Source organism: Chamaea fasciata, unplaced genomic scaffold (assembly GCF_029207755.1).
Source record: "Chamaea fasciata isolate MVZ Bird 193981 ecotype frontalis unplaced genomic scaffold, bChaFas1.0.hap1 SCAF_10, whole genome shotgun sequence".
Lineage (NCBI taxonomy): Eukaryota > Metazoa > Chordata > Aves > Passeriformes > Sylviidae > Chamaea > Chamaea fasciata.
This window is the reverse complement of record NW_027094095.1, coordinates 5,467,445-5,494,879: the sequence shown is the minus strand read 5'-3', so window position 1 is coordinate 5,494,879 and position 27,435 is coordinate 5,467,445. Positions and strand designations below refer to the sequence as shown.

General features: G+C 51.9%; 1 protein-coding gene across 1 annotated transcript; it reads right to left on the bottom strand.

Moving 5' to 3' along the window:
- Window positions 1–292: 292 nt before the first annotated feature.
- Window positions 293–23,055, bottom strand: SEC16B (SEC16 homolog B, endoplasmic reticulum export factor). Its single transcript, XM_066192159.1, is given in 27 exon segments — window positions 293–742; window positions 1,045–1,113; window positions 1,207–1,304; window positions 1,407–1,488; window positions 2,301–2,408; window positions 2,566–2,703; window positions 2,967–3,037; window positions 3,496–3,747; window positions 5,796–5,868; window positions 6,514–6,627; window positions 10,238–10,378; window positions 11,024–11,129; window positions 11,312–11,423; window positions 11,947–12,064; window positions 12,180–12,261; window positions 13,210–13,307; window positions 13,968–14,198; window positions 14,751–14,886; window positions 16,514–16,575; window positions 17,154–17,311; window positions 17,656–17,797; window positions 18,918–19,032; window positions 19,149–19,248; window positions 19,766–19,872; window positions 21,251–21,537; window positions 21,540–21,575; window positions 22,870–23,055. Coding segments are annotated over 27 exon segments (3,285 nt in total). The 3' UTR covers window positions 293–679.
- Window positions 23,056–27,435: the final 4,380 nt, after the last annotated feature.

Sequence of the window (27,435 nt, the reverse complement as noted above, 5' to 3'; positions counted from 1 at the left end):
ACAGACTCACGGCCGGCGCGCTGAGTCCAATGGGTGAGGTGGGGCACCGCCCCATAACCCAATTCAGACTACTCTCCCCCGGACACCTTTTTTCCATTATTCCACCCTCCCTCCGGTACCTTTCCCCAGACACCTCAGTGTTCCGCTCCTACCCCTGTTTATTACTGACCGCGACACCCCGGAGCCCCGCAGAGGGCAACAAAGATCATTAGGGAGCATCTCGCTCATGAGGAAGGTAACTTCAGTGAGTGAGTGAAGAGGCAACTGGAAGGGGTTTCGTTAAAATATTTGTGTATAAATATCTAAATGTTAGCGAAGAAAGCTAAAAAGAAGTATTGGACTGGACAGGACTTCAGGAAGCACGCATGAGGGATGACAACAATGAGTTATACAAACCAGACCTAATTGTTGTGAAGGAGGAAGGCAGAGCTTGGGTTCCCACCTGCGTGGCCAAACTGTGCACACCCCTCTCCCAGCCTCACACCCCCCATTCATTGACTTTTAAACCCACAAACATCCCCTTTATTTTACAACACCCTCCACCAAACACACACAAGCCGCTGCTACCCCATCAAAAAAAAAAAAAAAAACAAAAAACAAAAACAAAACAAAAACACAAACATCATTTTGGTTAAAAAAAACTTCCTGTAATTGGTCTCTGCCGTCCCCACCCACCACCTCACAGCGGGTTGGGGTAGCGGTGCCGGGAAAGCAGCCTGGGTTGGTTGGGCCGGGCAGGAAGCTGGGAAACACAGAGAGAGAGGCGGTGTGAGCAATGGGCTGTACCCCAGAATGTTGATTTGCCGTTATCAGGATACAACCACAAGCATCCTCTCTGCATTTCGCTCATTCATCACACCCTCCCATCGCTGCCCTCCCACAACTGATTTACCTTTAAAAAACCCCTTATTCCCAGGACTGGTATCACCTAACCATCCCCCCACCCCGCCCAGAGCAGATCACCCGAAATCTGACGCCTCCTCCCCAAAGTCAGGAGCCACCCGCAGCCCCATGCATCCCAGCCCCTCAGGGGAATGCTCTCACCTGAGAGACCTGGGCAGGGTTAAAGAGAGGAACTGAAGCCAGCGGTGGGAGAGGTCCGGGGTAGCCGCTCTGGAAGGACCGAAGACAGAAACTTAATACACACCCCGAGCAGAGAGGTGTCCTGGACACCCCTGTCACACACGGATACACTTCTCTCCTCACCCGCTGTCCTGCTGACTGTCTTCCATCCTTCTCCCACGAGCCTTTCACCTCTGCAGACACTGGGTTAACAGCAAAGGTGCTTTCACCCTGCGTTCCTCCTAGGGCCAGCAACCGAAAACAAAAGTCAACTTAAAATTAAGAGGAGAAACTTGTAAAAGGCTGATGGGGGAGAGAGGTGAGCGGCATTGTGAGGTATTTACCAGGATTTCTGGAGAGAGGCTGAGCCAAAGGGTTTGTCCCAGCTGCGAGAGGGGCAATGGGTGGGGATGGTGACGTCCGCTCCTGAAATCACATCCACCCGTTTAGAGCAGAGACTCCTTGAGGTGAGGAAGACCTCTGCACCAGAAACCACACCAGGCTTTTGGGGTACCCATTCTGCACCCATCCTGCTGCAGAGGTACCCCATGAGCTGCAGGAAACATGGCTAAGGAGGGGCTACAGGGTCAAGGCAAGCAACTCTGGCGCAAAGCTAAACCAGCCTGAGGGTTCAAAATTAGGCAGGAGGCTGGATGCCAAGCCCGGGTACAGTGTGAGGGGCCAAGGTCTATGGGTCCCCTTCTGTTCTTCATCTCCTGCTAGTTTTAGAAGAATATCCCAACATTTTTTTGCTCTGGGTCTGTAGGTCATTCTCTACCAGAAAGAAACTTCCAGGGGAGGTTCTCGCTCCAAGCCCCACCATGAGGGATGCGACGCCCTGAGGAGCTGGCTAGGTCTGGGATAATCACGCATGGCTGCTTCCCCCTCACTGCTGCGCTTCCAATTAAAGAGGTTTTCCCTTCCCTGCATCTCCTAAAACCTGCCAGAGCAGCGCTGCTCACAGCTGCTGTGTTCTGCTCCAGCGGAGGGCAAGCGATCCCCGTGGAGTTTGCCAAGGGCTTGGATGACCTCATGGATCAAAGAGGCTTTATGAATTTACAGTTATTATTAATCCAGGATTCACTTCCAGGCTAAAAGGGCTCCCAGTCCCGCTCTGTCCCCACACAGAATGGCCAAGGCCCCTGCACGAGGACAACGGGTGATGGGGAGATGTGTCACCCATTCTCACAGCTGCACCCTGCACGTCACCAGGAACAGGAAGGCTTTTTGTCCCCTACCTGTGGTCCTGATGCGGGAGAGTCCGAGTCTGTCTCGAACTCGGCTTTGGGAGAAGCTTCCTTGGTGGGTTTTGACCGAAACCAGCCAAACCATCTGAATCCAGAACTCTGGGAAATGGAAGAATGGAAAGTGATAACAAGGGGTGGGTGCCAGGGTCCTCCAGGTGCCTGGTGGGAGCGGGGCACCATTTTTCCAGGGGCAGGGCTGGCATCAGGGACAGTCAAGCTCAGTGCGTGAGGCTCACGATGGCTCTGGCATGCTCACCTTGTCCTGCTCTGGCTTTGTGGCCTCTGCCTGCTCTTCAGCAGCGTCCTCATCGGCGCTGTCCACGGAGGGTCGGCTGTCCCCCAGGGACACGGTGGAGGTCTCCGAGACAGTGCGAATCCTGCTCCGTAACTCCTCCTGCCATCACACGTGGAAGCTGTTCCCACAGGAGCTGCACTGAGCATGGTCAGAGCCCCCCTGGGACTGCTCCACACCCAGGGACCCCCACATGCCCTACACAGCAAGAGCACCCACAGCAGGGCACAGCTTTTGCCCAAGAGAACAACTGGCACAATGACAGGGGGATTCCATGCGAGTTCAGTGCATGGAAGGATGGATCAACACGTGCCAGATTCAGCCAGGAAACTCAATGAGATGGTCCCCCTGGCCCCCTGACTCACCTGCTCTGCAGGGAGGGTTGGCTGCACCCCTCCAGGGGACAGCCTGGCACCCCAGGGCTTCCCAGCTTCTCCTGTGGAGCAGAGGGAAGGACACAGTCAAGCTTTGATCTGTGGAGCTACGGATTTATCCATCAGAGGTATTTCCAGAGCTTCTACCATGCCAGAGCACAGCCTTTCACGTGGTGGCCAAGATGTCCCCCAAGAGATGCAAAAGGCCATTCTGGTCCCTGTTCCTGCCAGCACCAGGGAGTAAGTGGCGAGGCTGAACTGGTGCATCTCAAAGGCAACTTCTAAGGAAGAAATTCCTTGCTGTGAGGGTGGTAAAGCCCTGGCACAGGGTGCCCAGAGAAGCTGTGGCTGCCCCAGCTCTGGAAGTGTCCAAGGCCAGGCTGGATGGGGCCTGGTCTAGTGGAAGGTGTCCCTGCCCATAGCAGTGGCTTGGAACGAGATGATCTTTAACATCCTTTCCCAACACAAACCATTCTGGGGTTGTGTGATTTTTGCAGGGAAACGAGGCTGCAGCACTTACCTGCTGGCAGCACTGGCTGTGGAGGGGGCTCAGCAAAATCCCCTCCCAGAGGGGCAGGTGTCCCTTGGCTGAGCACAGGAGGCTGCAGGTCTCTCCCAGTGCTGGGCAGCGGCGATGCCACGACCTGAGCAGATGCTGGGGACCTGAGGGACGTGTCCTCCTGGGAGCTCAGTCCCTGGGATGGCACAGGCTCAAACCACTGGTCATACTGGTAGCCATCACTCTGGGGAATCTCACTGCAAGGCTCTTCATCTGCAAAAAAACCCCACATTTCAGGAGTTTACAATTCTTGTAATGTTTATAATTCTGTTGGGCTGTTGCACAGATTTCTCCCCTTTTCCATTACACATCAGCAGGAGCTGGGGGAGTGAGGAAAGACTCCAGGGACCAGGCAAGGGAGGAGGTAGGACATAGCACCGCAACAGGAACTTTCCAGAGGTTTCAAGGAAGGTGGGCTGGGAAAGACCGGAGGAAATTTTCTTTTTAAATCCTGGGAATGTGCCTGAGGTTATAAATGAACTCAGAAGGGGAATGCTATGGAAGCAAAAAGCCTGCAAGCAGCATGCACCAGCAGCTCAAAGGAGTCTGAGGTCTCCAGCCTTTTCCCCCACTCCTGCTGCATACCCTGAGCAGGAAAGATTCACCAGGTAGCCTTCATTCCTGTTCCACAGCAGTACCCACAGATGAATTCCTTGCTTTAGGCAGATTTATTCAGGCTTGGGATTTTTTTGTTTGAAAGGCAAGTTGAGTGAGCGGGATTTGTTTTATTTAACACACCCATTGGTCCCAGGCGTGTGTCCTGCTTATTCCAGCTCGGCAGCCTCCTGCCAGAAACACTAGGCACTGGGAAATTCCTCTCCCATTCCTGTGAGACACAGCAGGCAGGACCTAGATCCCTTAGGGAAGGATTACAGCACCTCTTGATGCAGTGCTATCAAACCCTTTGCTTTGCTGCCAACGTCAGCTCCAGCCCAGTCAGGACTGGCTTCACACCCATGAGCTGCTCCCACATGGCCTGGAGATGCTCAAGATCCACAAGGAGGAGGATGGATGCTCAAACTCATACTGCCTGGCAAGCTCAGCCGGAGCAAGTCAGGGAGGACCACGTGAATCCCAGCTTGGCACCTGATTTGGGCTTTGTCTTTCCAAGATGGATGGATTCAGCACTAAGCCAGCTTTCTCTGCATGCAGGTCCCTCAGGTGGTGGCTCTGGATGGCCTTCACATTGAAGAAAAGGGCCAAGCATAGGGAAGGTGAACTGTGGAGACCACATGGAGCAGACCTGGCTGCTCCGAGAAGCCAAGCCAATGGGATCATCATACCTGCAACTTCCTTCCAGGGAAGGAAGATCATAGTCTCAGCCCTGATGGCAGCAGAAGGCAATCAGGATTGATGATCCTTTTTACTGCCTCAGAGAGCTCTTTGAAAAGGAATTTGGCAGCAGCAGGGATAGCTGATAGGGAGAAACGGCTTGAAGGAATTAGTTGTGTTTCATCCTGTCTGCACCAGCCTCTGCTCTCCACATTTCAGTGCCAGCATTCCCGGTAGAAAGCCAGATCCAAGGAGCAGGGGACTGTGTAGGAGTGAGCTGCTGATGGAGGTGGATGGGAAGAAACATGTTCCCCTGACCTCTCCTCAACGGGACATCCCAATGGATGCCTGCCCAGCTGGGAAAGAAAAGCCCCCCTGCTCTTCCCTTGACACCAGGGCATGGTTGCGTCCCTCATCTTGGTGTGTCTGGACCCTCTGGGTGGGTTGGCACAGGAGGGGACTCTTGGGGTCACCAAAGGGTAAAGCAAAGGGATCACAGAAGCAGCAGGGAAGGAGAAATGCTGGGTCTTCTGCAGCCTGGCACACAGCAGGATGAGCTCCTTCCTGAAATCCTTTGCTCTGTAAGTGTGAAATCTCTTTAGTTCAGCTCCAGTTTGCACCCTCAGAGGACTGCCTGGGAATGGGGCCGTCTCCCCTGAGGCTCAGCTGGGAGGCTCATCCAGCACCCACCCCGAGCTCCTCTTCCCCTCCCACGGCACCCACAGGGACCCCGAGGCTGTGGTAATTAGGCCCAATTACTCAGACTTTGTAGGAGGACACGAGCATTGAGCCCTCGCTTTGCAGCCCATGCCTGAGGGATGCATCCAGGCAGGAGCAGCCTTGGAGCTCTGGGGGGATGCAAGGAGCAAGGAGTTGCTGCTGGTAAAAACTCCAGGGATTGGGAAGCTGCTTCCCAGCCCATGGCAGCACGATTCCATGCAGGGAGAGCCCACTGGGGAGACCACAACCTGCTGCTTTGTTTTATTTACCTGCTGTTGGTAGAACAGCATAGGGCGGCTCCAGCTGAGCGGGTGCCACCTCTGGAGAAAGGTCATCTTCCACCTGCAGAGGGGAAATGCAGTGAAATGGATAGGGGAAAGGATGGCACAGGATTCAGGCTAAGGAAACCACAAAGCCAATGCAAAGGAAAGCACAGTGCTCATGGATCTGGGGCTCACAGCCCATCCCAGGCTGCAGGAGAGACCCACACCAGCACGGACACAGCTCTTTCCCAGTAAGTGAGTGGGGCTGCAGCATCCCTGAGAACAGGCAGGAGGGGAAACGAGATGGAGAAGGCCACAAAACCAAAAGCAGATGTGAAATCTGAATGAAGAGCATTAATTCAAGCAGCAGACCATAGTTGAAAGACCCAAGAGTACACCCACAAGGTGACACCCCACCAGTGACCTCTGCAATGTCCTCCCTGCAAAGGGAGACCATCACTCACCCACCAGCCCCTGCCTGCCCTCCTTGAGCCAAAACAAGGAGAGTTTTGCCCTGTGGGAAGCTCTGCAGCCTGCAGGCACTGCAAGCCCCTTGCTCCCACTGAATCTGCAGGTCCCAGAGCAGACACCACATCTCAGGGCCCACAAGCCAAAGAAGAACAACTTCTGAGCCTCCATCCCCTCAGATTCAGGGGAGAGGAGGAGGGTGCAGACAAACCACAATACAGAGCAGCTGTCCCACTGCATCCTGGCTCCTCCTTACCTCCCACTCCCGGCAGCAGGCTCGGAGCTGCTCCAGCCAGTCGGGCTCCAGCTCCTGGTCCTGTTCTGGCATCTCCAGGAGCAGAGGGTCGGAGAGCTTCAGCCGCTCGGCCAGCTGCAGGGCCAGGGGGACAGCAGGGATTGTCACACGTGTCAGATCCACAGGGATCCATCACACGAGGCTGGGCACACGGCCTCAGGAAAACAGCATCATTTTGTAAAAGGGGGGTAAAGTAACACCGGCCTCTCACGCAGGATTTATTCCCTCTCCCACACCACCACAGCCCATCCCATGCCCCACAGCTTCAGCAGGGCTGGCTCAGCACCTCCACAGAGATGCCAAAATACTGTGTCAAAGATGCTCCTCACATCAAAGAGATGGGTAACTATCACCATCCTTTTCCCCCACTGATGAAAAATGAGTGATTTAATGATTTAATCCCCCCAACAGCCATCCTGGGGCACTGGCAGGTTTGCAGGACACTCCACCTGGAAAGAGCCCAGCTCCCTGGACAGTTCATCAGCTCCTCACCTACCCCATGAGAATGGATGGGAGCTGGTGTTTGATCTGTATTTACAAATCTCTGAGAAGATTTCACAGCCTCCCAGGCTTGTCCTGATGCTTGATGTCCTTAGAGCTAAAGAGTATTTTCTTAATATCTAAGTGAAATCTTCCCTACTGCAAATTAAGCCTCTCTATCCCTGCTCCCATGGAAGCTGTGAGAGAAGCCAGGCAGCATCCCCCACGAGCAGCCTCCTGTGTGCTGGAGGGCTGTTATCACGTCCCTCATACCCCTTTCTCCCCCACCATATCTTGCACAGAAGAAATAACCCTCAGCCCTTCTCCAGAGGTCATTTTCCCCTCAATCTCTTATCACCCCAGCTCTCCACTCTCACACTCACTCCAATTTAGCCCTGTCTCCACATGCAGCAGCCCAAACAGGCCCCAGCCAAGACCCCTGAGACCCCAGCACGGGGAGATTATCACCTCCTTGTCTCAGACATGCCAGCTGTACTCTCACAACCCAGAATAACACTATAACATTGGTGGGTTGTTGGTTTGTTTTTTTTTTTTTCCTTTTGCAACAGCATCCTGTTATGCTGCTGCTCAGTATTTTTTCCATGCTCCACTATCTCCCCCAGGTCCCTCTCTGCAGTATTGCTGCTGTATGTTTAATTTCTCCTGCAGAAGAGGGGTCTGTGCTGCCCTGACTGCAGCCATGTCGGTGACATGGGGCTCCAGCTCCCACTGACAGAGCAAGAGGCTCTTCTGGGGTGACCCAGGAGTCCAAGGTGAGATGTAGGGCTGGCTCTCTGCAGAGCTAAGTCCCTGTCTGAAGGAGTTGTTTAGACAAGGGTCCAGTTTTAAGATAGCTGGGTGAGGGAAGATGGCACTCAAAGCACTGCTCTTCATCCACATCTTTACTGAATTTTCTCTTGCTGATATCAGCCCACCAGCACCCTGATCTAGTGGAAGGTGTCCCCCATGGCAGGGGAGTTGGAACTAGATGATCTCCAAGGTCCCTTCCAACTCAAACCATTCGAGGATTCTCGGGAATTTCTCAAGTTTCCCCTGGCTACTTCATGCTCCCTTATCTTCAGTGCTTTGCTACAAGGCTGCCACCTTGAGGGCCACCAAAAACCACCCAGAGGTGACTGCGACACAGCCACCCTCCACAGCCACACAAGACTGAGCATTCCTTCCTGCACCAGTCCCCAGCAGCCATTTCTTTCTATTCCTGAACTTTAAATAAACCCAACTCTAAACCAGCACAAAACACACTTCCCAGCTCTGTGGGTTTACAGCAAGACAGGACCTGCACAGCTGGACCCCAGCTTGGGACTGGGAGTGGCCACGAGAGCAAAGTAACCCAGCAGCCAGGCAGGAGCCTGCACTGCCTACAGACCCACTGTCCCATCTCTTTACAAACACACCTATGCTCATCCTAAATCAATCACAGGAAAAAGGAAATTATAAGCATGATTACTCCTAAACGGGGGGAATGTTTAATCCAAAAGCTAATGTGCACTTTGATCCAGTATTAATGAACCAGCACCTGGTTGCATATCGTCCCCAGCTTCAAAAGAGGGGAAGTCTTAATCAAACACTAATGTGTATCATAATTTGTAACACAGTCTAGAACATCAAAGACAAGAGCATCTATGAATGCACTAGTTTTTCAGATGAAAGTGTTTTCTCCCAGGAGAAGCATTATCCCCAGCAGAATGGCAGATCTGAGAGGCTGTTAGACAGTAAATAGACTTCGATGACAGGGTGAGGAAGCAGTGCCAGTCAAATTTTGTGTGAACTCAGCAGCACCCACTTCAGACAAGCATCTTACTGCCCCTCACCTCACAGCACCACGGCTTTAGCACCTTTCATAGAATGGTTTTTAGAAGGGACCTTAAAGCTCATCTTGTTCCAACCCCCCTGCCATTTGCAGGGACACCTTCCGCTTGACCAGGCTGCTCAAAGCCCCATCCAAGCTGGTCCTAAAGGCTGGAGGAAGGTGACCAGCAGCCTCAGCAGTGCCCTGGTCTTGTGAGAGCCCCACCTTCCTGGGGGACCTGAGACACTTGGCCTTGCCCCTCTCTGCCCCAGGCCCCTGCTCAGGAAGTAGAGGGGCTGCACTTGGTGCTACAAGTTGGGCCATGCTCCCTCTCGGTGTCACCCCAGAACACACTCCTCAGGGGTAAAGAGAATTATAGATGTTGTGCTGGAGGGGAAATGTGCACTTAGATTTCACTTCTTAAGTCTGTGACATTTAGAAGTTCAGAAAACCCCTCCAGACTCAAAACCATCTTTTGTTTCCAAATAACTCTGCTCCTACTTGGCAGCCAACATAATACCTTTGTTTTCTACCCTAAATCCATGGGGTTTAGAAACCCCGTGGAAGTGCTGGCTTTGCTGCACTTGGCGGCAAACCCTGAGGGGGCTGCTCAGAGCTGCCAACCACTCCCACCCCAGCAGGTCCTGTGCGGTCATGCCCTGGTGGGGATGCAGGATGTTATAAATACATATTATATGATTGGCTTTTTGCAAATATTGAAATGAATACTATATGTGTTCTGTTAGAAAGTTATGTTGTATTAATATAGTGTGTTGTATATTGTAAAGTTAGCTTCTTGCAAATATTGAGGTGAATGCTATAAAGATGTATTGTGTATTAAGATATTATGTATAAAAATATAGTTTTTATTTCTGCTCTTAGCAAAACTTATACATGGTAGTATGAGTTTTGCTAATAGCAAAAATAGCTAATATGTAGTTATGCTTGTAACTGAACAGCCTGTTTGGTTAAAATAACATCCAGTGAACATATGATGGAGACCCTGCTGCTGACATGCCAATTATCAACACCGACTGTCTGTGGAAGTTGGGGACCAAGGCCCAAGCTGAAGGTAATTACAAAAACACAGCCAAGAAACACGCATGCTCTAGAAAGGCAGACTCAAAGAAGAACCACGCTAAACAGTTCCTGAAATATAGAAACTAGTTTGTGGAAAAGTTTAAATATGCAACAGGCTAATGCAACAGAAAGAGTATTTTAAAAAAGCCTCTGAAATAGCAGGCTGTGCACTCGGCTGAATGCCAAGTCACCCAGCCTGGTCGTACTTCGCTTTTTTTTTCTATCTCCCAATTGTCTTATTTTTTTATTAAACCTATTTCTTAAGATTTACCCGAAAGGTGAACCTGAGTTTCCGCACAGGAGGAGCAGACTCACCCTCACCAGCTGCCGCGCCAGGGCGGGGTGCGCGGCGGGGTCCCGGCGCAGCAGCGCCGTGCAGATGTGCTCACAGTACTGCAGGGCCTGGGCTGGCAGCCCGTGGTCAGCCAGGCGGGAGGCGTACAGCAGCTTGTACACCTGCGGAGAGGGAAGCACAGCAGCCACGGGTATGGAGCAGGGGGATGGACAAGTCTGTGGGTGCCCCGTGTCATGGCACATCACCCCAGCGTGACTCGCGTGCGCCTCAGATGGTGCACCCAGAGGTCACTGGCGACTTGGGGCCACTTCCATGGAGGCATCCAGCCCCCGCTCCTTGAACCAGGCAGGGAGGAGCACGGCAGCTTCATAGAATCCTACACTGGTTTGGGTTGGAAGGGACATTAGAGCTTATCTAGTTCCAGCCCCCTGCCACGGCCAGGGACGCCTCTCACTAGACAAGACCGTTCCAAGCCCCATCCAGCCTGGCCTTAAACACTTCCAGGGATGTATCCATCCAAATCCACAGTGCCCAAAGCAGCAACAGCTGGGTGCTGCTTTGCAATAGGAAAAGCTTACCCAGAGAGCAGGAAGGCAATGAGAGCTGAGCAAGCACTGATCACACTGTGCATCCCAAAATATGCCCTATGTGAGTCCCTTGGCCAAGGCAACCTCCCCATCATTCCCAAAGCCCAGTAAGGGAACAAGCCTCAGGAACAGCTTGAATTCCAGGCGTCAGGGAGATGGGTGCACGTTTTGGGGCAAATCTGAGCTCCTGCACAAGATGTAGTTGAGCACATCCCCTACCTGGAAGGGGAGCAGGAAGGATTCGGGCTGGCGTAGCTGCTGGCAGTACTCGAAGATTTCCATCCTCTGGATAGCCTCTGTCCTGGCAAACTGGGAAAACGCCTGGCTGCAGAGGAGAGGGGTCGGGTCAGCAAGCTGCCTCCGCAGACAGCCCCACAGAGAGTGCACATTAGCAGCGGGAAAAGCCCCAGCCAGAGATTGCTTTTGCATAGAAGTGAGATCCCAGAGATGGGGAAAACGTGAGACGTGTGACTGTGGCAAGACCCCCAGCCTCCAGTGCTTGCTCACCGGTGGCTGCTGCCCAGCAGGGCCATGCGATCCGCCTTTGCTCCGAAGTAACCAAAAGGAATATCTGCCATCAGGTAGCAGAAATGAGCTGCTTCGACTGCTCCCTTGCTGGCTGGATGGGAGGGAAAAGACAAACAATTAGTCGAGACATCACCACATGGTCAGCTTTGCTTTGGAGGCTCTCAAGCTCAAGCAAAAAAATGCAAACCCAACTGCCTTACCCTCCTGCCCACTCAGACCCTGGTCCCTCCCTTGTCCTTGTTTTTTGTCTGTTTTCCCCAGTTTCTGCTTTTTGTTTCAGGAGGCTTCAATTCAGTGGTAGAACTGGGTGAGCCTGAGCAGGGGCAGCTACAAATCTTGCAGGTCCAGCATTGGCATAAAATCCCAGCACTGGGAGCAAGGCTCAGTCCCTGCAGTTACCTACACCTTCCTGGGCCCAGCTGCTCCAGGTGTCTCCACAAGAGCAGCTAATGGAGGTGCCTGGGCCTGATGCATCTGAGGATCCATTGGTACCTCACCCCTCCCACCATACGGGCACTGTAGCTCCAGGGGTACAGGCACAGCCACCTCAGTGTGGACACGCACGGTGACATTGCTGTGCCCCTGATCAGCTGCTCCCACTGATCCCAGCTCACCCAAAGTGTCTCCCATGGTGACAATGGCTCGGTGGTTCAGCTCCGTGTCTCCAACCTTGTTGGACAACATCACAGCCAGGTGGGGCCTCCAGTCACCCCACGTGGCATCCCCACAGCACTGGGGGGAGAGGAGGAGAGCAAAGGTGAGCAGAAACGGCCACCAGAAGGTGGCTGTCACGGGCAGGTGACAGCACAGGGGGACACATGCCAGGGCCAGCTTCTAGCTCACGGACCAGTGCTGCCTGAGGGATCCTTCCCGACATGAGCTGGAAGAGGGTCTGCAGTGGGTCGTTGGTGGCCAGTGTGCTGGTGAACCTGTGAGGAGACAGCAGAGAAGGGCTGCACCCCAGGACCCCAAACCTTCATTCACCTCCCAGAGCACATCCCAAATGCCCCAGGAAACTGAGGGGTTTCCTCATGTCTGGAGGGGTTTCCCAGAGCATTCAAGAATGGATTGAGCTGGAAGGCACCTTCTAGACCAACCCTCCTTCCATAGGCAGGGACACCTTCCACTGTCCCAGGGTGCTCCAAGCCCGGTCCAACCTGGCCTTGGACACTTCCAGTGATGGGGCAGCCACAGCTTCTCTGGACAACCTGTGCCAGGGCCTCACCACCCTCACAGGGAAGAATTTCTTTCTAACATCTAATCTCAATCTACCCTCCTTCAGCTCAAGCCATTCCTCCCTATCCTATCACTCCATGCCCTTGTAAATAGGAGACAGAGAGGATCACCAGCCTCTGGGGATGATGATCTGTATTACCTTCGGAGAAGGCAGGTCTCCAGGACAACACTGCAAAAAACCTCCTTAAAAGGATTTGGGTTCCACAAGACAGAAAATTTCTCTTTAACTCTCCCTGAAGGGATCAACCCAATCCAGACTAAGTACATTAAATTCCACCAGAAAACGCTCATGCGAGTGGGATGAACAGCTGGGACTGGACGGGATCACAGTGAAGATGGCTCAGCTCTCCCTGCATCTTGGCTGTCTTTGCTAGGGCAGCATGGGCAAAGCCAAAGACTCAGAATAAATCAACCCTTCATCTCCAGGGCATGGCTTTCCTCCTGGTTTCCAGCCTCCCACTTGGTTTCTCCTGAAGGACTCCAGCCTATCTAGATGGATGCCCTCTGTCCCCTTTGGCCCCTCCGGACAGGCTCCAGCTGGAATCAGTGCTCTTTTCCAGTTCCAGGGGGCACTGAAGGGATAGCAGGCTCAGAAAGCCAGCCATGGAACATCATACCTTGCTTTAGCTTCTCCAACTTACCCGGTGAGGACCCAGCTGTACGTCCGAGCGTCCATCTTGCTAGAGAGGAACAGGGCATGGCCCCACAGCTGGTTTCTCATGGCCCAGACCAGAGCTTCCTGCATTTGAGGGGGATAAGAAATAGGGTTAGCACAAACTCTGCTTGCCCCCCTCCTCTGCTCCCCTAGCTCAGAGGAGTCCCAATAACTGCTCAGGCTTTAATTGGCAACCTCCAAAAATCTCTTCCATGTTCAAATCTCTTACAGGTCCCTTTGTCTCTTTACCTTGAAGATTTACAAGAATTTGGACCTTCAAAGCAATGTTGTGTTCCTTAGATTTCCAGGCCTGTGCTGCCTGTTAGCTCTCAATGCCATGGGATCCCAGTCTGGGGACCCAAAATGCAACCCTCCTCTCTTCTCCTTGTGCCTTGGGTATCCTGTGAGATCACATAGCTGCAGATGGGTTTGGAACAAGATGACCTTAAAGGTCCCTTCCAAAGCAAACCATTCTAGGACTCTATGAAGCTAAATGTAGTAGAAGGGTTGGTAAAAGCCTCTGCATCTCCTCTTCACTTGGGTCCCCCATCCCAGTTCCCAGTGGAGGGAAATCACTGCCATAAGCCCTGTTGTACAAACACAGCTCGGAGGGTTGTGGATCCCACAACCACAAGTCACTTCTCGACCACCCTTCCCTTTAAAACCTGCCTGAAGAGGCCAACAGGTCCAAGAAGGAAAAAAAAACCCTTCGGCCCCACATCCTGGATCCCACTCACCACTTACTTTCTTCCTGCCATAGTAGAGGAGCTTGGTGAACTTCTCCACGATCTGTGCCTGTGTCTCCACGACGGGAGGGACCTCCCCGGTGATGAGGTCCAGCGTCCCCGGCGGGCACGGCGCCCACTCATCGTCGGCCAGGCCCGGCAGGCTGGCGGCAGGCTCCTGCCTCCTGTACTTGTCCTGGCGCCTGCAGTCCTGCAGCAGCAGCTCGGCTGCGTCCGAGCCCACCATGGACTGGGAGAGGGAAGGAATGAGGCACGTGGAGGCTGCCCCAGGAGCAAAGGCTGACAGCGCTTCCAGTCTGCACCCTTCTTACACCCGTATCCTCGTCCCAGCACATCCCCCCCCAGCAAGACCAGCTTTGGCCACCAGCACGCGGGTTTGGAAGGAAAAGAACTGAGTACAATTAGAAAGACCTTCACAACACTCCCTCTGAGATCTTATCCACCTGCTTCCAACAAGCAGCTACAGACTGGATAGGGTGGATTTCAGTGGATTAAGGGAATGGCCCCCTTTTAAGCGTAAGTGCTGGCTCCTCGATGAAGGTGGCACCAGCCTCCTTCATCGGGCTGTTGGTAATTTTCAAGGACAAAAAGTAATCATGGAGGAGGATTTGCTTCAAATATCCAGGATCAAACTGAAGGATAAGTGGTACGGAAATCAGATCCTCTTAAGATATACCCCTTCCCCCAAAAAATAGCAACTGGATCAAGAGGCACCTTAGGGACATATTACTTGTCTCATTTCCAAAATCAACAGGGTCATCCCCTTCCATGGGATACCTACCCCATTCTGCCGGCAGAGGAGGACCAGGAGTTTCCAGAGGAGAGAGGAATCTCTGCCCCTCTGTGTTGAGAGATCGCAGCCTGTGGTTATCTTCTGCTGGCAAAACGTCATCACGTCCACCTTGTGCAGATCTTCCCTGCAGCAGCAGAAAGAAGCATCAAAGCAACCCAAGGCAAAGCAATCTGGGGCATCATTCAGGCTCAGTCCCCAGGCTCACTGATGGGGATGCCAAAGATTCCAAGCAGGAGCTGGAGGAAAGAAGAACTCCAGTACCGATGACTACTTTTAAGTCCAAATACACTCAAATTTATTGTGACTCTTAGCAGATCTCTGTGTTTCAGGGATGCAAAGTACATTTCCAACCCACTCTTTGCCCTCCTGATAATATTTTCCTCCATCCATCTGCAGAGAAACAGTTTTGATTTGCTGTGCTGCCATTACAGCCATGGACATCCAAGGCTGCAGAAGCAGGCACAGTCTGGTGTGGAGGCAGAGTGGAGGGTCACTCGAGTGACCACAGAAACCCTTTGGGACTGAAACAGAAACCCTTAAACTATGCGCAAGCCAGGCAGAAGTGCTGCCATACAATAAAATAACCATACAGTTAGAAGGAAAGAGTGGATGACACAGGAGAGAGAAACTGCAGGTGGAGATGCTGATTCTGACTCAATCATTCCAACATATTATATGGAGATTCCCGACGTACTCTTTGGCACAAGTGGTAACCCAGAATCATAGAATGGTCTGGGGCTTGAAAGGGACCTAAAAGCTCATTTAGAGCTTCACCAGACCAAGCTTTTCACCAGACCAAGCCCTGTCAAGTTTGAACACATCCACGGATGGGGCATCCACTGCTTCTCTGGGCAACCTGAGACCTTTCTACCCTCACAGGGAAGAATTTCTTCCATGTATCGAACCTGAAGTTCCCCTCTTTCAATTTGCACTCATTCCCCTTTGTCCTGTCTCTACAGTTCCTAACAATGAGACTCTCTGGCTTCCATTTCAGATACTGGAAGGTGCTGGGATGTCTCCACACAACCTTCTCTTCTCCAGCCCCAACTTCCTCAGCCTGTCTCCATAGGGAGGTTGCTCCAGTCCCTTTATCCTCCTCTGGACTTGCTCCAACAGTTCCATGTCCTTATGCAGGCAGCACCAGAACTGTTTGCAGCACTCCAGGTGGGTCTCAGGAGACCAGGGTACAGTGAGAGCTCCAGATCCTCCACCCAGCTTCTGTGTATACACAGCTCTTCTGCTCAGTAAATGCTTTTTTCCTTTTCTCTCCCTGCATTGGTTGGGAGTGGCCAGAGATAGAGACAACCTGATGCAACACAGCCTGATTCATCTCCAGGCTCACACTGGATGAAGGTACATACTGGCTCTGACCCTGCTGTGGCTCAGCCATCTCAGGGGACAAAAACCTTAGGAAAAGCTAAGCCGCAGGCTGACCCAGGGTTTTAGACATCCAAAGAAACAAACAAACAACAAAAAAATCATTTTTCTGAGTCAAAATGATTACAAAATAAGGTCAGATGTACAAACCACACTAAATCCACATCCTATGAATATTCAAAAAAACCATGTCCCACAATCCAAACCAACCCATACTGCATCAAAGGGGCTGGGCTCCCATCCTGAACTTAGACATGGCCTTTGTAGATAGCTCAAAACCACGGGGACCCTTTGAGTCGGCCTTGAGCTCCTGTCTCCTCACAAAGGAGACAGCCAGGAGGACACAGCTCCTGAACCTGCCTGTGCTGCCATACCTGGCCAGGGGCCCAGGGAAGGCTTGCAGCTCCTCCAGCTCTTCTGTGCCTTGAAGGATCACCTGAAAAACAAAAGTAAATTCAGCAATCAGACCAGCCCCAGCTGGGCTACTGGACAGCCAGTGCCTCGGCCAAGGATTCAACAGTGCCAGTGAACCCTGTGCTGTCTTAAGGTAACCACAGAGCACAGACCCCGGGCTGTGACATGGACTCCAGTGCTAAGGTCCAGTAAAGAAATGTCTGCTGAGATGGCATCTGCCTCCTTCTGGAATTCTCCACTGGAATGCTGTGGTAGACTCGGGGCATGGACAAGGGCCCTGTATTGGAGCACCTCACAGGAAGATGAGTGGAGTTGTCCTTTGGAGAGGTACAAACCACACCTGTCCCCATGAGAAGGGATCACTCTGAGCAGGTCACAGGTACCAAGGGTTACAGAGCTGAGGGCTGAAAGTGCCACCCGGGCACAGGCTGGCACGATGGAGACTCAAAAGTCCACGTGGGATGGGCAGAAGATGGGAGCAAGGAATGGGAGGGCTGCTGAGGAGGCTGCTTGGGTTATGAACCATGTTTGCATCCCTCAGGGCAAGAGGAGCCACTCCAAGGAGGGGACAGGGGGCCTGGAGGGCCAGCTGTGTCCTACCTCCAGGCTGTGCAGCTCGACACGGGCTAGCTGTCCCTCAGCAGCGTGGTGGGGACACGCCAGCACCAGGTGGCCCCCGGCTCCAAAGCACAGTGCTGTGTGCAGCTGTGGGAACTTGAGGGGGACTGCTGGGGTCGGGTTGGACACCGAGGGCCCCCCTGCAATGACACAAAGGCCACTGTGAGCCACTCACACTGGTCACACACCACATCCACTATGGAGGACTTGACCAAGTCCCAACCTTGTCCCCCAATTTAAGCAGCCCTCTACTGACCCCTCTACGCAAGAATTGTCTCCCAAAGCAGCAGATGTGCACAGAAGCTGCTACACCTACCCAGGCAGAGCCCCAGACCATTCACCCACCCTGCAGCCCCCCTAGTTGTGCCTTGTGCCTGCACAACCTTCCCCAGGAGAGGAACAAGCTGAGAGACAGCCAGTATCCTACCACCAGCCATTCATTCCCTTGCTTCCCCCTTGTCAGAGCCCGTCCATTTCACCTCACCTGCCTGTCCCACGTCCCAGGACCCTGGAAGCACAGGGTCGTAGCTGTCGGCACCGTCACGGATGTACTGGCTGAGCTCATGGCTGCTGGAGCTCATTCCTGACTCGTGGTACTGCAGGAGCAGGCTGGGCTGGCCCGAGGGCTGCAAGGAAGGGAGAACACACAAACCTGGCTCAAAAACTGGGGACACTGCTGATTTCCTGCCTCCAGGCAGTGAGGCAGGCTCTGCTGCTCCAGGAAAGTGCCCAGCAGGAGCAGCACAGCCAATTCCCATCCGAGCAGCTCACGCCCTACGCCAGCTTAGGTTCACCCAACAGCTCAGAAAAATAATTTACATTACCACATCATTACTACAGCCACAGCTGTAGTCTGACAGCTTTCCTAGCCCTAACGTGAGCTCCTCACCACAGCCAAGGAGATGGGGCTTGGAAACCCAAAAAAGCATCACCCAGGAGTAAAATCACCAGAGCAGCTTTGATTTGATCTTTTAATTTTCTCTTGGCAAAAACACAAGTGTGGTGGAGCATGACTCAGTGGACAGAGCTGACAACTACACAGAGCTGTCAGCTACCTAGGAAGGACCAAATCATGGAATCATGGAATCATTAAGGTTGGAAAAGCCCTCTAAGATTGAGTCCTACCATTAATCCAGCACTGCCATGTTCATCACTAAACAATGTCCCCAGCTGCCACATCTACATGTCTTTAAAATCTCACCAGGTATGGTGCCTCTACTACCTCCCTGGACAGCCTATGCCAGGGTTTGACAGTCCCTTTGTTGAAGAAATTTTTCCTAGTGTCCAACCTAAACCTTTCCTGGCACAACTTAAAACTGTTTCCTCATGTTCTGTCACTTGTTATGCAGGAGCCTGATCCCCACCTGGCTCCAGCCTCCTTTCAGGGAGTTGTAGAGAGTGACAAGGTCACCCCTGAGCCTCCTTTTCTCCAGGCTGAGCCCCCACAGTCCTCTCTACCTCTCCTCATCAGGCTTGTGCTCCAGACCCTCCTCCAGTAGAACATCCCACTAAGCCTGGATTTCTGTCCTGCTCCTGGGCTAAGCATACAGCCCTGCCCCTGGGGGAACGACAGCCCAGCAGATGGAGAGATCACCAACACTAAAAACCCACTGTCATAATCCCCAGGGACTGTCAGGCACCGAGTGTAACATAGCCAAGGGGCCCTTTTCTCAGCTGGAGGGGGACACATGGATTGTTCCCAAATCTCTGATTCTTGTCCTCCACTCCTGCCCATCTTGAGGTTACCTCTTTGGGCTGGCCAGCAGCCTCCCCGGAGTCACTGCTGAGGGTTCCTTCCCCTGTCCCTTCCCTCCTGGCAGTGGAGGTGTAGCTCTCCTCACAGGAGCTGTAGGTCTGTGTCCTGCAGGTGGGAGCAAAGGAAGACACGCGGAAGGTCTGAGGGTTTTGAACCACCCACAAACCTGCTAATTTTGCAGCAGATGGTTTCACAAGGTTGCGCAGACTCCCCAGCTTTACCTGTCCTGCCCTGGGGGGCCCGTGGCCAGGTTGGGGTGGTAGCCCCTGTAGTAGTGCTGGTCCCGGTAACTCTTGCCATGAGACTCTCCCTGTCTCAGGTCTAGAGAGAATCAAGATTCAGCATTATCCCTCCTGAGCAACAGTGAAGTTGCAAAAGAAAAACCAAGAGTCAGGCAATTTGCCATGCCCACTCAGTTTGCTTCCAAATAATCCCAACACACTGGAGATATGATAATGCCTTGTACACATTTGCCAACACAGCACTGATGTCCTTTTCTCTTTCCTCCCTCCTCTTCCTTTCAGTCCAGAAACAGCAAAGAAGAGGCCCTGGCCATCCTGATCACACAGCACCATCAAACTCAGGCTGGAACCAGTAATGATGCAGGTTTTTAGCTGTGGTGATGAAGATCAAACATCTCCTGGGTGTACCTAGCTCCTGCTCACATTTCCTAAATGCAAACAGGGAGTCAGTGCTGCACAGAGCACCACCACCCAGGGGTGTGGGCAGGAGAGAGCCCTGGGTACGTGCAAGCCTTGGGAGAAGAACCCAACCCGGAGAAAGCATCACTCCTCCTGCAAGCTGCCTCCATCCCCAGCCCCAAAGGATAAGCCCATACCTCTGTCATCCTGCCACGCCGCTGGCTGCCACTGGTGGCTTTGGTAGGGGTAGCCATCCCTGTAGCCAGGGGCAGGATACTGCCAGTGGGGGTCTTCATACCCCTGCCTGGAAAACAACACAACCTGCTGTAGTAATGTATTTGTAGAACAGGACATTTTGATGCACTAGCCAAACTGGTTGTGAGTAATATTATCAAACTATTTGCGGTTTTGTTGTTAGAGCTCTCAGGAATTTATCAAGGTTACTGAGAAAACAACAGGATCAAAAATAAGAAGAGATTCTGAGAAAATGTCTGCGAAAAATGTAAACCCTAGATTGGGGAAGCACAACGTGAGGATGGACACTTGACCAATTGGATTTCCTGAAGGATGTGTGCCTGCCTCATGAAGAAGCAGCTTGGCCAACCCAGAGACATGTGCCCATGTGGACAGTAGACCTAGAATCTATATCTGGCATGTAATGTAAATAATAAATGTCTTCTGTTGGGATCATATTGGTTCTGTTATTCAGTGGCCCATTTCCCCCCTTCAGCCCACTGATCTGGGGAGGAAAGGGTTCCGGGGTCACATCTAGGGTCCCTCCTGCCTGGGACCTTTGGAGGCAGAAAAGGTGATGGAAATAAAGCCAGGTCCCCTGCTTGGTGGCAGGGCCAGAAACTGGTCCAGCATCACACTGGAAGGAGCAGGAGGAGATTTGGATGCTTTGCCATCCCCACCTATGAGAAAGCTGTGCCCTGCAGTTTCAGGTGACGCCCAGTTTTACAGAATCCAAGAACGGTTTGGGTTTGAAAGGACATTAATGGTTGCCTCATTTCAACACCTGCCATGGGCAGAAATACTTTCCACTAGACCAGGGTGCTCCAAGCCCTGTCTAACCTGGCTTTGACCACTCCCCGGGGTGGGGCAGCCTAAGCTTCTCTGGGCAACCTCTGCCAGAGCCTCACCACCCTGAGAGAGAAAATTTTACTTCCTAATATCCCATCTGCATCATACAACCTCAGCACAAACCTCACGTACCGACTCCATAATTCACTGAGGGCAATAACTCAGGCAAATGAACCCAGATTTGCTGGAAGCTCTTTCTCAGCACCGAGAGCATCCTCCAGCCCACATTTTATCCGTCCACTCTCCACTGTTTCAGCAGCTGAGCTTGCAGGCTGCCTCTTGCTCCTATATTACCGCTTGTATTTTTATTGTTCACCTTGCACTTAGGCAAAAAGAACTGCATTTAATCAAATCTGTAAGAAAAATGCACCTTGGGGCTGAGGCAGAGCTTGTCAAACAGCAATCACAGAAGTCTCAGTTTTAAGAAGAAGGCAGAGCTGCAAATACAACACAGCCTTAAATATAGGAGTTATGGGGCTGCTTGAAGAGCTGGACGTCACCTACTGCCATGCTGTCCCCCAGTGCAGCCACAAGGGCAGTGAAACGGGCAATTCTTATTTTAAGAAGGTTTCCAGGAAGAGGGATCGGAGGGGTCTCACCTGGAGTAGGGCCGGCTGGGGTAGCTGCTGTCAGGGTGCTCAGCGTGGGAAGCCGGCCGGCGCGTGTCACCCCGGGGGTGGTGGCCCTCGCCCCGGGGGTGACCAGGGAGGTGGCTCCCGTGCCAGGAGCCGGGCCGAGGAGCCTGCCCCGCGTGCAGGAGGTGCCGCCGGAGTGGTGCCGGGGGGCCGTGGTGCCCCTCTGCCCATGAGTTCCGCGCCGCCGGCCTCTCCTGGGGCTGGGGCGGCTGGGCAGGGGCCCAGGGCTCCATCACAAGCTTGCCAGCAAGACCTGCTCTGGTTTAAAGCCCCAAATGGCTTTAGTAGGCTGCAAATGAGAAGTCACAGTGTGTTTGATCAGCAGCTTTTCAATCCCCTCAAAGCCCCCTTTGAAGCCCGTTGCCAGCTACTCTCTGCTTTTTGGGAGCATCCTGGAAACCCAGGATCCTTTCCAAAATGCCCAGAGGCAAGGAAAAGTCATCTCTACATCTTCCTTCACTTGAAGCTCCCCTTAAAACACCAGGATGAAATGGTCTGCCTTTGAAAGCAACAGACATCCATCTCTTCCCAGAACAAGAATCTCAGAATGGTTTGGGGTGAAAGTGACCTTAAAAATCATCTAGTTCCAAACCCCCTGCCACGGGCAGGGACACCTTCCATTAGACCAGGTTGCCCAAAGCCCCATCCAACCTGATGCTGAACACTTTCAGAGATGAGGAGTTTCTCTGGGCAACCTGTGTCAGGGCCTCACCACCCTCACAGGAAAGAATTTCTTCCCAATACCTAATCTAAATCTCTCCTCTTTCAGTTTAAAACCATCACCCCTTGCCCTACTGCTACAGACCCTGCTATAAAATTTGTCCTTACCTTAAAAAGCCCTCTTATACCCAGGTAGGATCCTCCTGCACCCCCAGCTGCAAAGCACCAGCACTCACAGCCCTCTCAAGCTGTGAGAGGGTGAGAAACCCCTGTCACCTCTGTGACACAGCAGTGAAACCCCTTTTGATAGGCAGTAAGGGAGGGGACATTGGCAAAGCTTTGGGCGGGACATAGAGTTTTGCTCAAAGAAATGAGCAAGAAGGGAGAAATGGAGGTTTGCTCTTGTGATCTATGGGATGGGGTGGAAACAGGGATTTCCTCCTGCCTTTCATCTCCTGCAAGAATTCCAAGTGGGCATCAGGTTTGGTTATAGCAGTCCCGTGTAGAAGAGGAAATCCTGATGAGAGCCCAGGGCAGCCCCTGGGTGAAGCCCCAGCTGCCAGGGGGATGTCACCCTCGAGCCCCCCACGTCTCCTCTTGCAGCATCAGTACCCAAAGTGCTGCCACCACTTCAGGCCTCCCCAGCGCAGGCAGATGGCCAGATGCTGTGTGGAGCCCTCCTCACTCCTCCCCCTTAAAGCTTAAGGCACTTTGGGGTAATTTCAGGACTGGAAGACACACAGGTCTGAAGAGAGGTGGCTCAGTTGGTGGCTTTCTAGGTGACATCCAGGTAAACCCTTGCCCTAAACAGCTCCCAGCCGCAAACATCCAGGCACCCATTATTTCAGTCCCACCCAGGGCCCACCCCAGTTTTTGGCCAGGGGTTCCCACCACCATCCTCCCCCCGCAGCAGCTGCACACACCTGCTCAGAGGCCGCCGGGGCCCTTCCTCTGCTCCCTGTTGCCGCTTCCAAAGTCCACTTCCACATGGGCCAGTGGGCAAAGGGCAGCCCTGCTCCTCTGCTCCTCCGCCCCGCGCCGGACGGCCGCTCGCTCGGCTCCCGGGGGATTCCCGCTGCTGTCTGCGTCCTGAGGGTCACCTTTCCCATCACTCGGGTCTCCTCCCATCCAAGATAAGGAGCACACAGCCCTCTGAGCTCAAAAAAAAGCTGGATATTTCTCCTGGGGAGTTTTTTAATGCCGTGAAGTAAGTAGAGGTTGATAGTGATAGGACAAAGGTGAACAGCTTTAAGCTGTAAGAGCAGAGATTTAGATTAGATGTTAGGAGAGAATTCTTCCTCTTCCCTGTGAGGGTGGGGAGGCCCTGGCACAGGGTGCCCACAGAAACTGTGGCTGCCTCTGGATCCCTGGAAGTGTCCAAGGCCAGGTTGGATGGGGCTTGGAGCAACCTGGGATACTGGAAGTTGTCCCTGTCCATGGCAGAGGGTGGAATGAGATAATAGTTAGGGTGCCTTCCAACCCCAACTATTCCAGGATTCTGTGAAGTGTCTTTCTCAATACATCCTCACTCCTCCTAAATAAAAATAATAATAAATAAAACCTGATTGGTTTAATTCAGACCCAGCCACAGGTCAAGCAAATAACATCCATCCCACCATGTACTGCCCAGGGCAGAATTTGGGCAGGATGGAGCTGGCCTCCACCCCAGTACTGCCTCATCTCAGTTATTACAGCACTATAATGCCCTTGTTCTCTAAGTGACCAGGGATTCCTGCCTGGAGAACCTCTCCTGAACTCCCCTAGGCACCTTAAAAACTGAGAAAATGAGCAAATTAAGGCAAATGATGTCACAGAAAACCACATTAAAAGCTGGATGTAAGGTCCATCATCTGCCACCCAGCAGTTTAGTGACATCTCACCTTCTCCCTGGTTCCCAGAGCCTCCAAATTAGCTCCACTGTAACACCGCAGCACAGACTGATTTGGGATTCACAGGCAGGAGAGTTTGCTTTGCATCATGGTGGCACTGTCAGAAACCCCCTCCTTTAATGATGTTGAAAGACTACATATATTACAACTTCAGACCCTGAAATTTCCACCCTGCTGGGAGAGTAAGAAATTTTCCCTGGTGATCCCGAGAAATAAGCCCTCGGTCTCTGCAGAATTCAAGATTTCAAGTAAAAAAATATCCTTAGCACTCAGCCGTACAGAAATCCGACTGGGAGAAACACAAACCAGGGTAGCGCTGTCTCTCATTCTACTGCTGAGCTGCTGCAGTAGAATGAAATAAAGCATCTCCTCTTCATTTCACAGCTGTCCTTCAAAACTTCAGGAGGTTGTGAAGTAAAAGGTCTGTTACGGACAGATCAGGTCCCAGGGGAAGCAAGAAAGAAAGGATCCATAGAAACCATAAGAGTCACACTTTAAAAATACACAAATTGATGGGATATTTCATAAATATAAATAACATCATTCCACTTGGTTTCTGGCTAATAATTTTAGGTTTTTTAGCCAAGAGGTGACTGCTGGATGTTTCCAGCCTGTTTTTTAGCAACAACACAAATCTATACTGGGAGCCTGCAGGGCTCAATCAGCATCACATAAAGATGTTGAAAAGGGGAGTCAATTTAAATTAGGTATAAGGAAAGAATTTTTTACAGTGTGGGTAGTGAGGCCCTGGCACAGGCTGCCCACAGAAGCTGTGGATTCCCCATCCCTGGAAGTGTTGAATGCCAGGTTAGATGGGGCTCTGAGCAACCTGATCTGGTTGAAGATGTCCCTGCTGACTGCAAGGGGAGTTGGATGACCTTTAAAAGTCCTTTCCAGCCCAAACTACTCCAACTCTGTGATCCTCAGGCTCCTGTTGCCAGCCTAAACTGGGAGGTTCGGATTACAAGGAAGATTTGGGAGCTTGTCTTGCATAAAAGCAGCTGCAACTTCTGATGCATGTGTTTGAGTTGTGTGGAAACTCTGTTCCTGTTCTTGCTAGGGAAGAAGAGGTGAGAAACTCTACCAGCAATGTGAAGCTTTGCGCAGAAGTGGTTTAAAATGGATGGGGAACACCAAATTTAAGGCAAAAGCAGGAAAGTGTGTTGGAAAAGGCAAGAGGCAAGGAAGGGAGCTGGGGGCATGAAAAGGGACTGAAGAAAAAACAGAGAAAAAAGGCTCAGATGGGCTAGAAAGAGGGGAAGAAAATGATGACCTCTCAACGTCATCACATCTAGCCAAAAAATTACTATTTTAAAGGAGTCATAGCTTTCTTGGAAATCGAAGCCCTGTGCCCTAGGACTGCCATCAAGCTTACAGGCCTATTGCAATGCAGGCAGCACATGCTACAGATAGCATTTGTCACAGAGCTGAAGGGACAGCGCTATCGTGTTAAAACATCACATTTTGCTTTAAAAGATTTCTCTGGTGTTGTTACAGTAACAAGATTAGGTGGAAAACATTTTTCTTCATGCACTTGGTGTGTTTGTGCAGCTCCTCGGAGCCCTGATCACAGACAGCCCCAGGTTCTCAGGTCAGTCCCCACAGCAAACCCAACCTCACCTGAAACCTTTGTAACCCAAGGGAAGAAGTTCAGGTGGCTTCAGTACCTGAAGCTATTTTGAGGTGATTTGTGTTGTTTCTGCTTGGTTCTGAGATGAGGTTTATTTTTTTTCAAGCAGAAATTATAGGAAGCTTCAGTCCCCTATAAATGTGAAAAACATATATATAAGCAAACACTTTTTTTTTTCTTTTTTTGCAGAGATGTCTTGAGCATCATGCAGGGCAGAAATGCAAGTAGCAAATGAGCTACATAAAATGTGAAAACTCATCTTAAATATTCTACACAGTAAAAAACACCAGCCCTGAACGTGCTGCCAGCTTTTGAGACGTCTGACAGCCTATTTCATGTCACACAGAGCAAGAAAACAAAAACCACCCAGGACTCAGCTTCCCAGACAGGCTGAACACCTGCATCACATGGGGAGAGCCCTCATCTCCAATCAGTCTCAATGGCAGCTAATTAATAATTAGCCTGATCACCCCTCCCAGGCTCAAAGGGAAGGAGCTGTGAGAGCTGCTGCTCCAGCTAGGGGATGGCATTTGGAGCTTCCCAGGCCACGGGCATCCTGGTGGGAGGAAGGTGGTATCTCCTAAAGCAGCTGAGGTGGGGTCTGCTCCCACCTACACGCCACTGCATCAGCACCATCCTGTGGGTGTGATGCGGCCACTCCACGTCCTCCTGCAGCCACTCTGTGAGCTCGATGGTTTTGCACCTTTCCTTTCCCACGTGAGGTTGTTTCCAGCTTGGGTGGACTAAGCTGCCCCTCCCCACCACCCCCCTGCACACACACAGCCACCTTCAGCAGCTGCCAGGCACGCCTATTAATTTTTGGAGACTTAGGCAAGAATATTAATTGCATTCCAGAGGCATTCAGCATATTGGAAAAAGCATTTTATACCCTGCATTGTATTCGGTGAAGAAACAGAGCTGCAAAAAGCTGCTATTTGTGAAACTCAAAACACATCCCCCATCTGGATGCAGCAGAACCGTGACCTCGGCCTTCTGCATGAGCTCCTGTTACAAAACAAATCCCAAAAAAACTTTTTAGTCTTGGTCTTACTTCATTCCCACTTCAGCCAAGCCTCCTTAACTCTTGGCTGTGCATACTAAGTCCTGGCTACCTGCATGCCCCAGCCCTAAAGGAGAGGCTGTGCAGATCCTGCATCCCATCGCGGCCGGCTCTGCGGCATTTCGCCCACCTGGACCCACCAGGAGAAGGGATTGGGATGCACAGGGACCCATGGAGAGTTGAGAGCTAAAGCCAACAGCAGCGAGGAGGCCGGAGAGTTTTCAGTATTCAGGTCCTCTCGTTTTCCTGTGCAACACCCCTTATGTTTTCCCAGCCATAAAATTGATGTTTATCTCGCTTCTAACTGCCTTACAGAGATCATTACACATTGCAAATGCAGCCATTTGCGGATAAAACGAGCACAGGCAGCCTGGAGACTGTCACACCACCCCTTCCCGTGCCACATTGCAATGCCTTACAACCTTTAAGCTGAAAATTAACATATAAAACCAAGGCACCCAGAAATATTTGTCAGGCAATTGCAAAAAAAAAACAAAACAAAACAAAAAACCACCAAAAAACCAAAGCAGAGTTAATTCTTCCACCTGCCCCACACCACCCCCTGCTCAACCACGGAAAAAAAAAATTTAACTGGAACAAGTCCTGCAGCTATTCTTGTGGCATTAAGGAAAAAAAACCTAAATAAGCCAAGAGAAAGTGGTTATTCCTTGTCTAAAATCTCCTTGCTCTAAAATGTCCCTCTGGATCTGGGTCTGTTGGAAGGTGTGGAGGGTACAGAAGGCAAAGTGGGGGATGCAGATGTCAAGAGAAGAAACCCCAGTGGCCACAACTACTGCCACAAGACCTCCCAATGCCTGCGCCATGAAGAAGCAGGGCAGGGATGCCAAGCTCTGGAGTGGAACACGAGGCCAGGACAACAGCAGCCTCCTGCACCTGGTGCCCTCAGAGA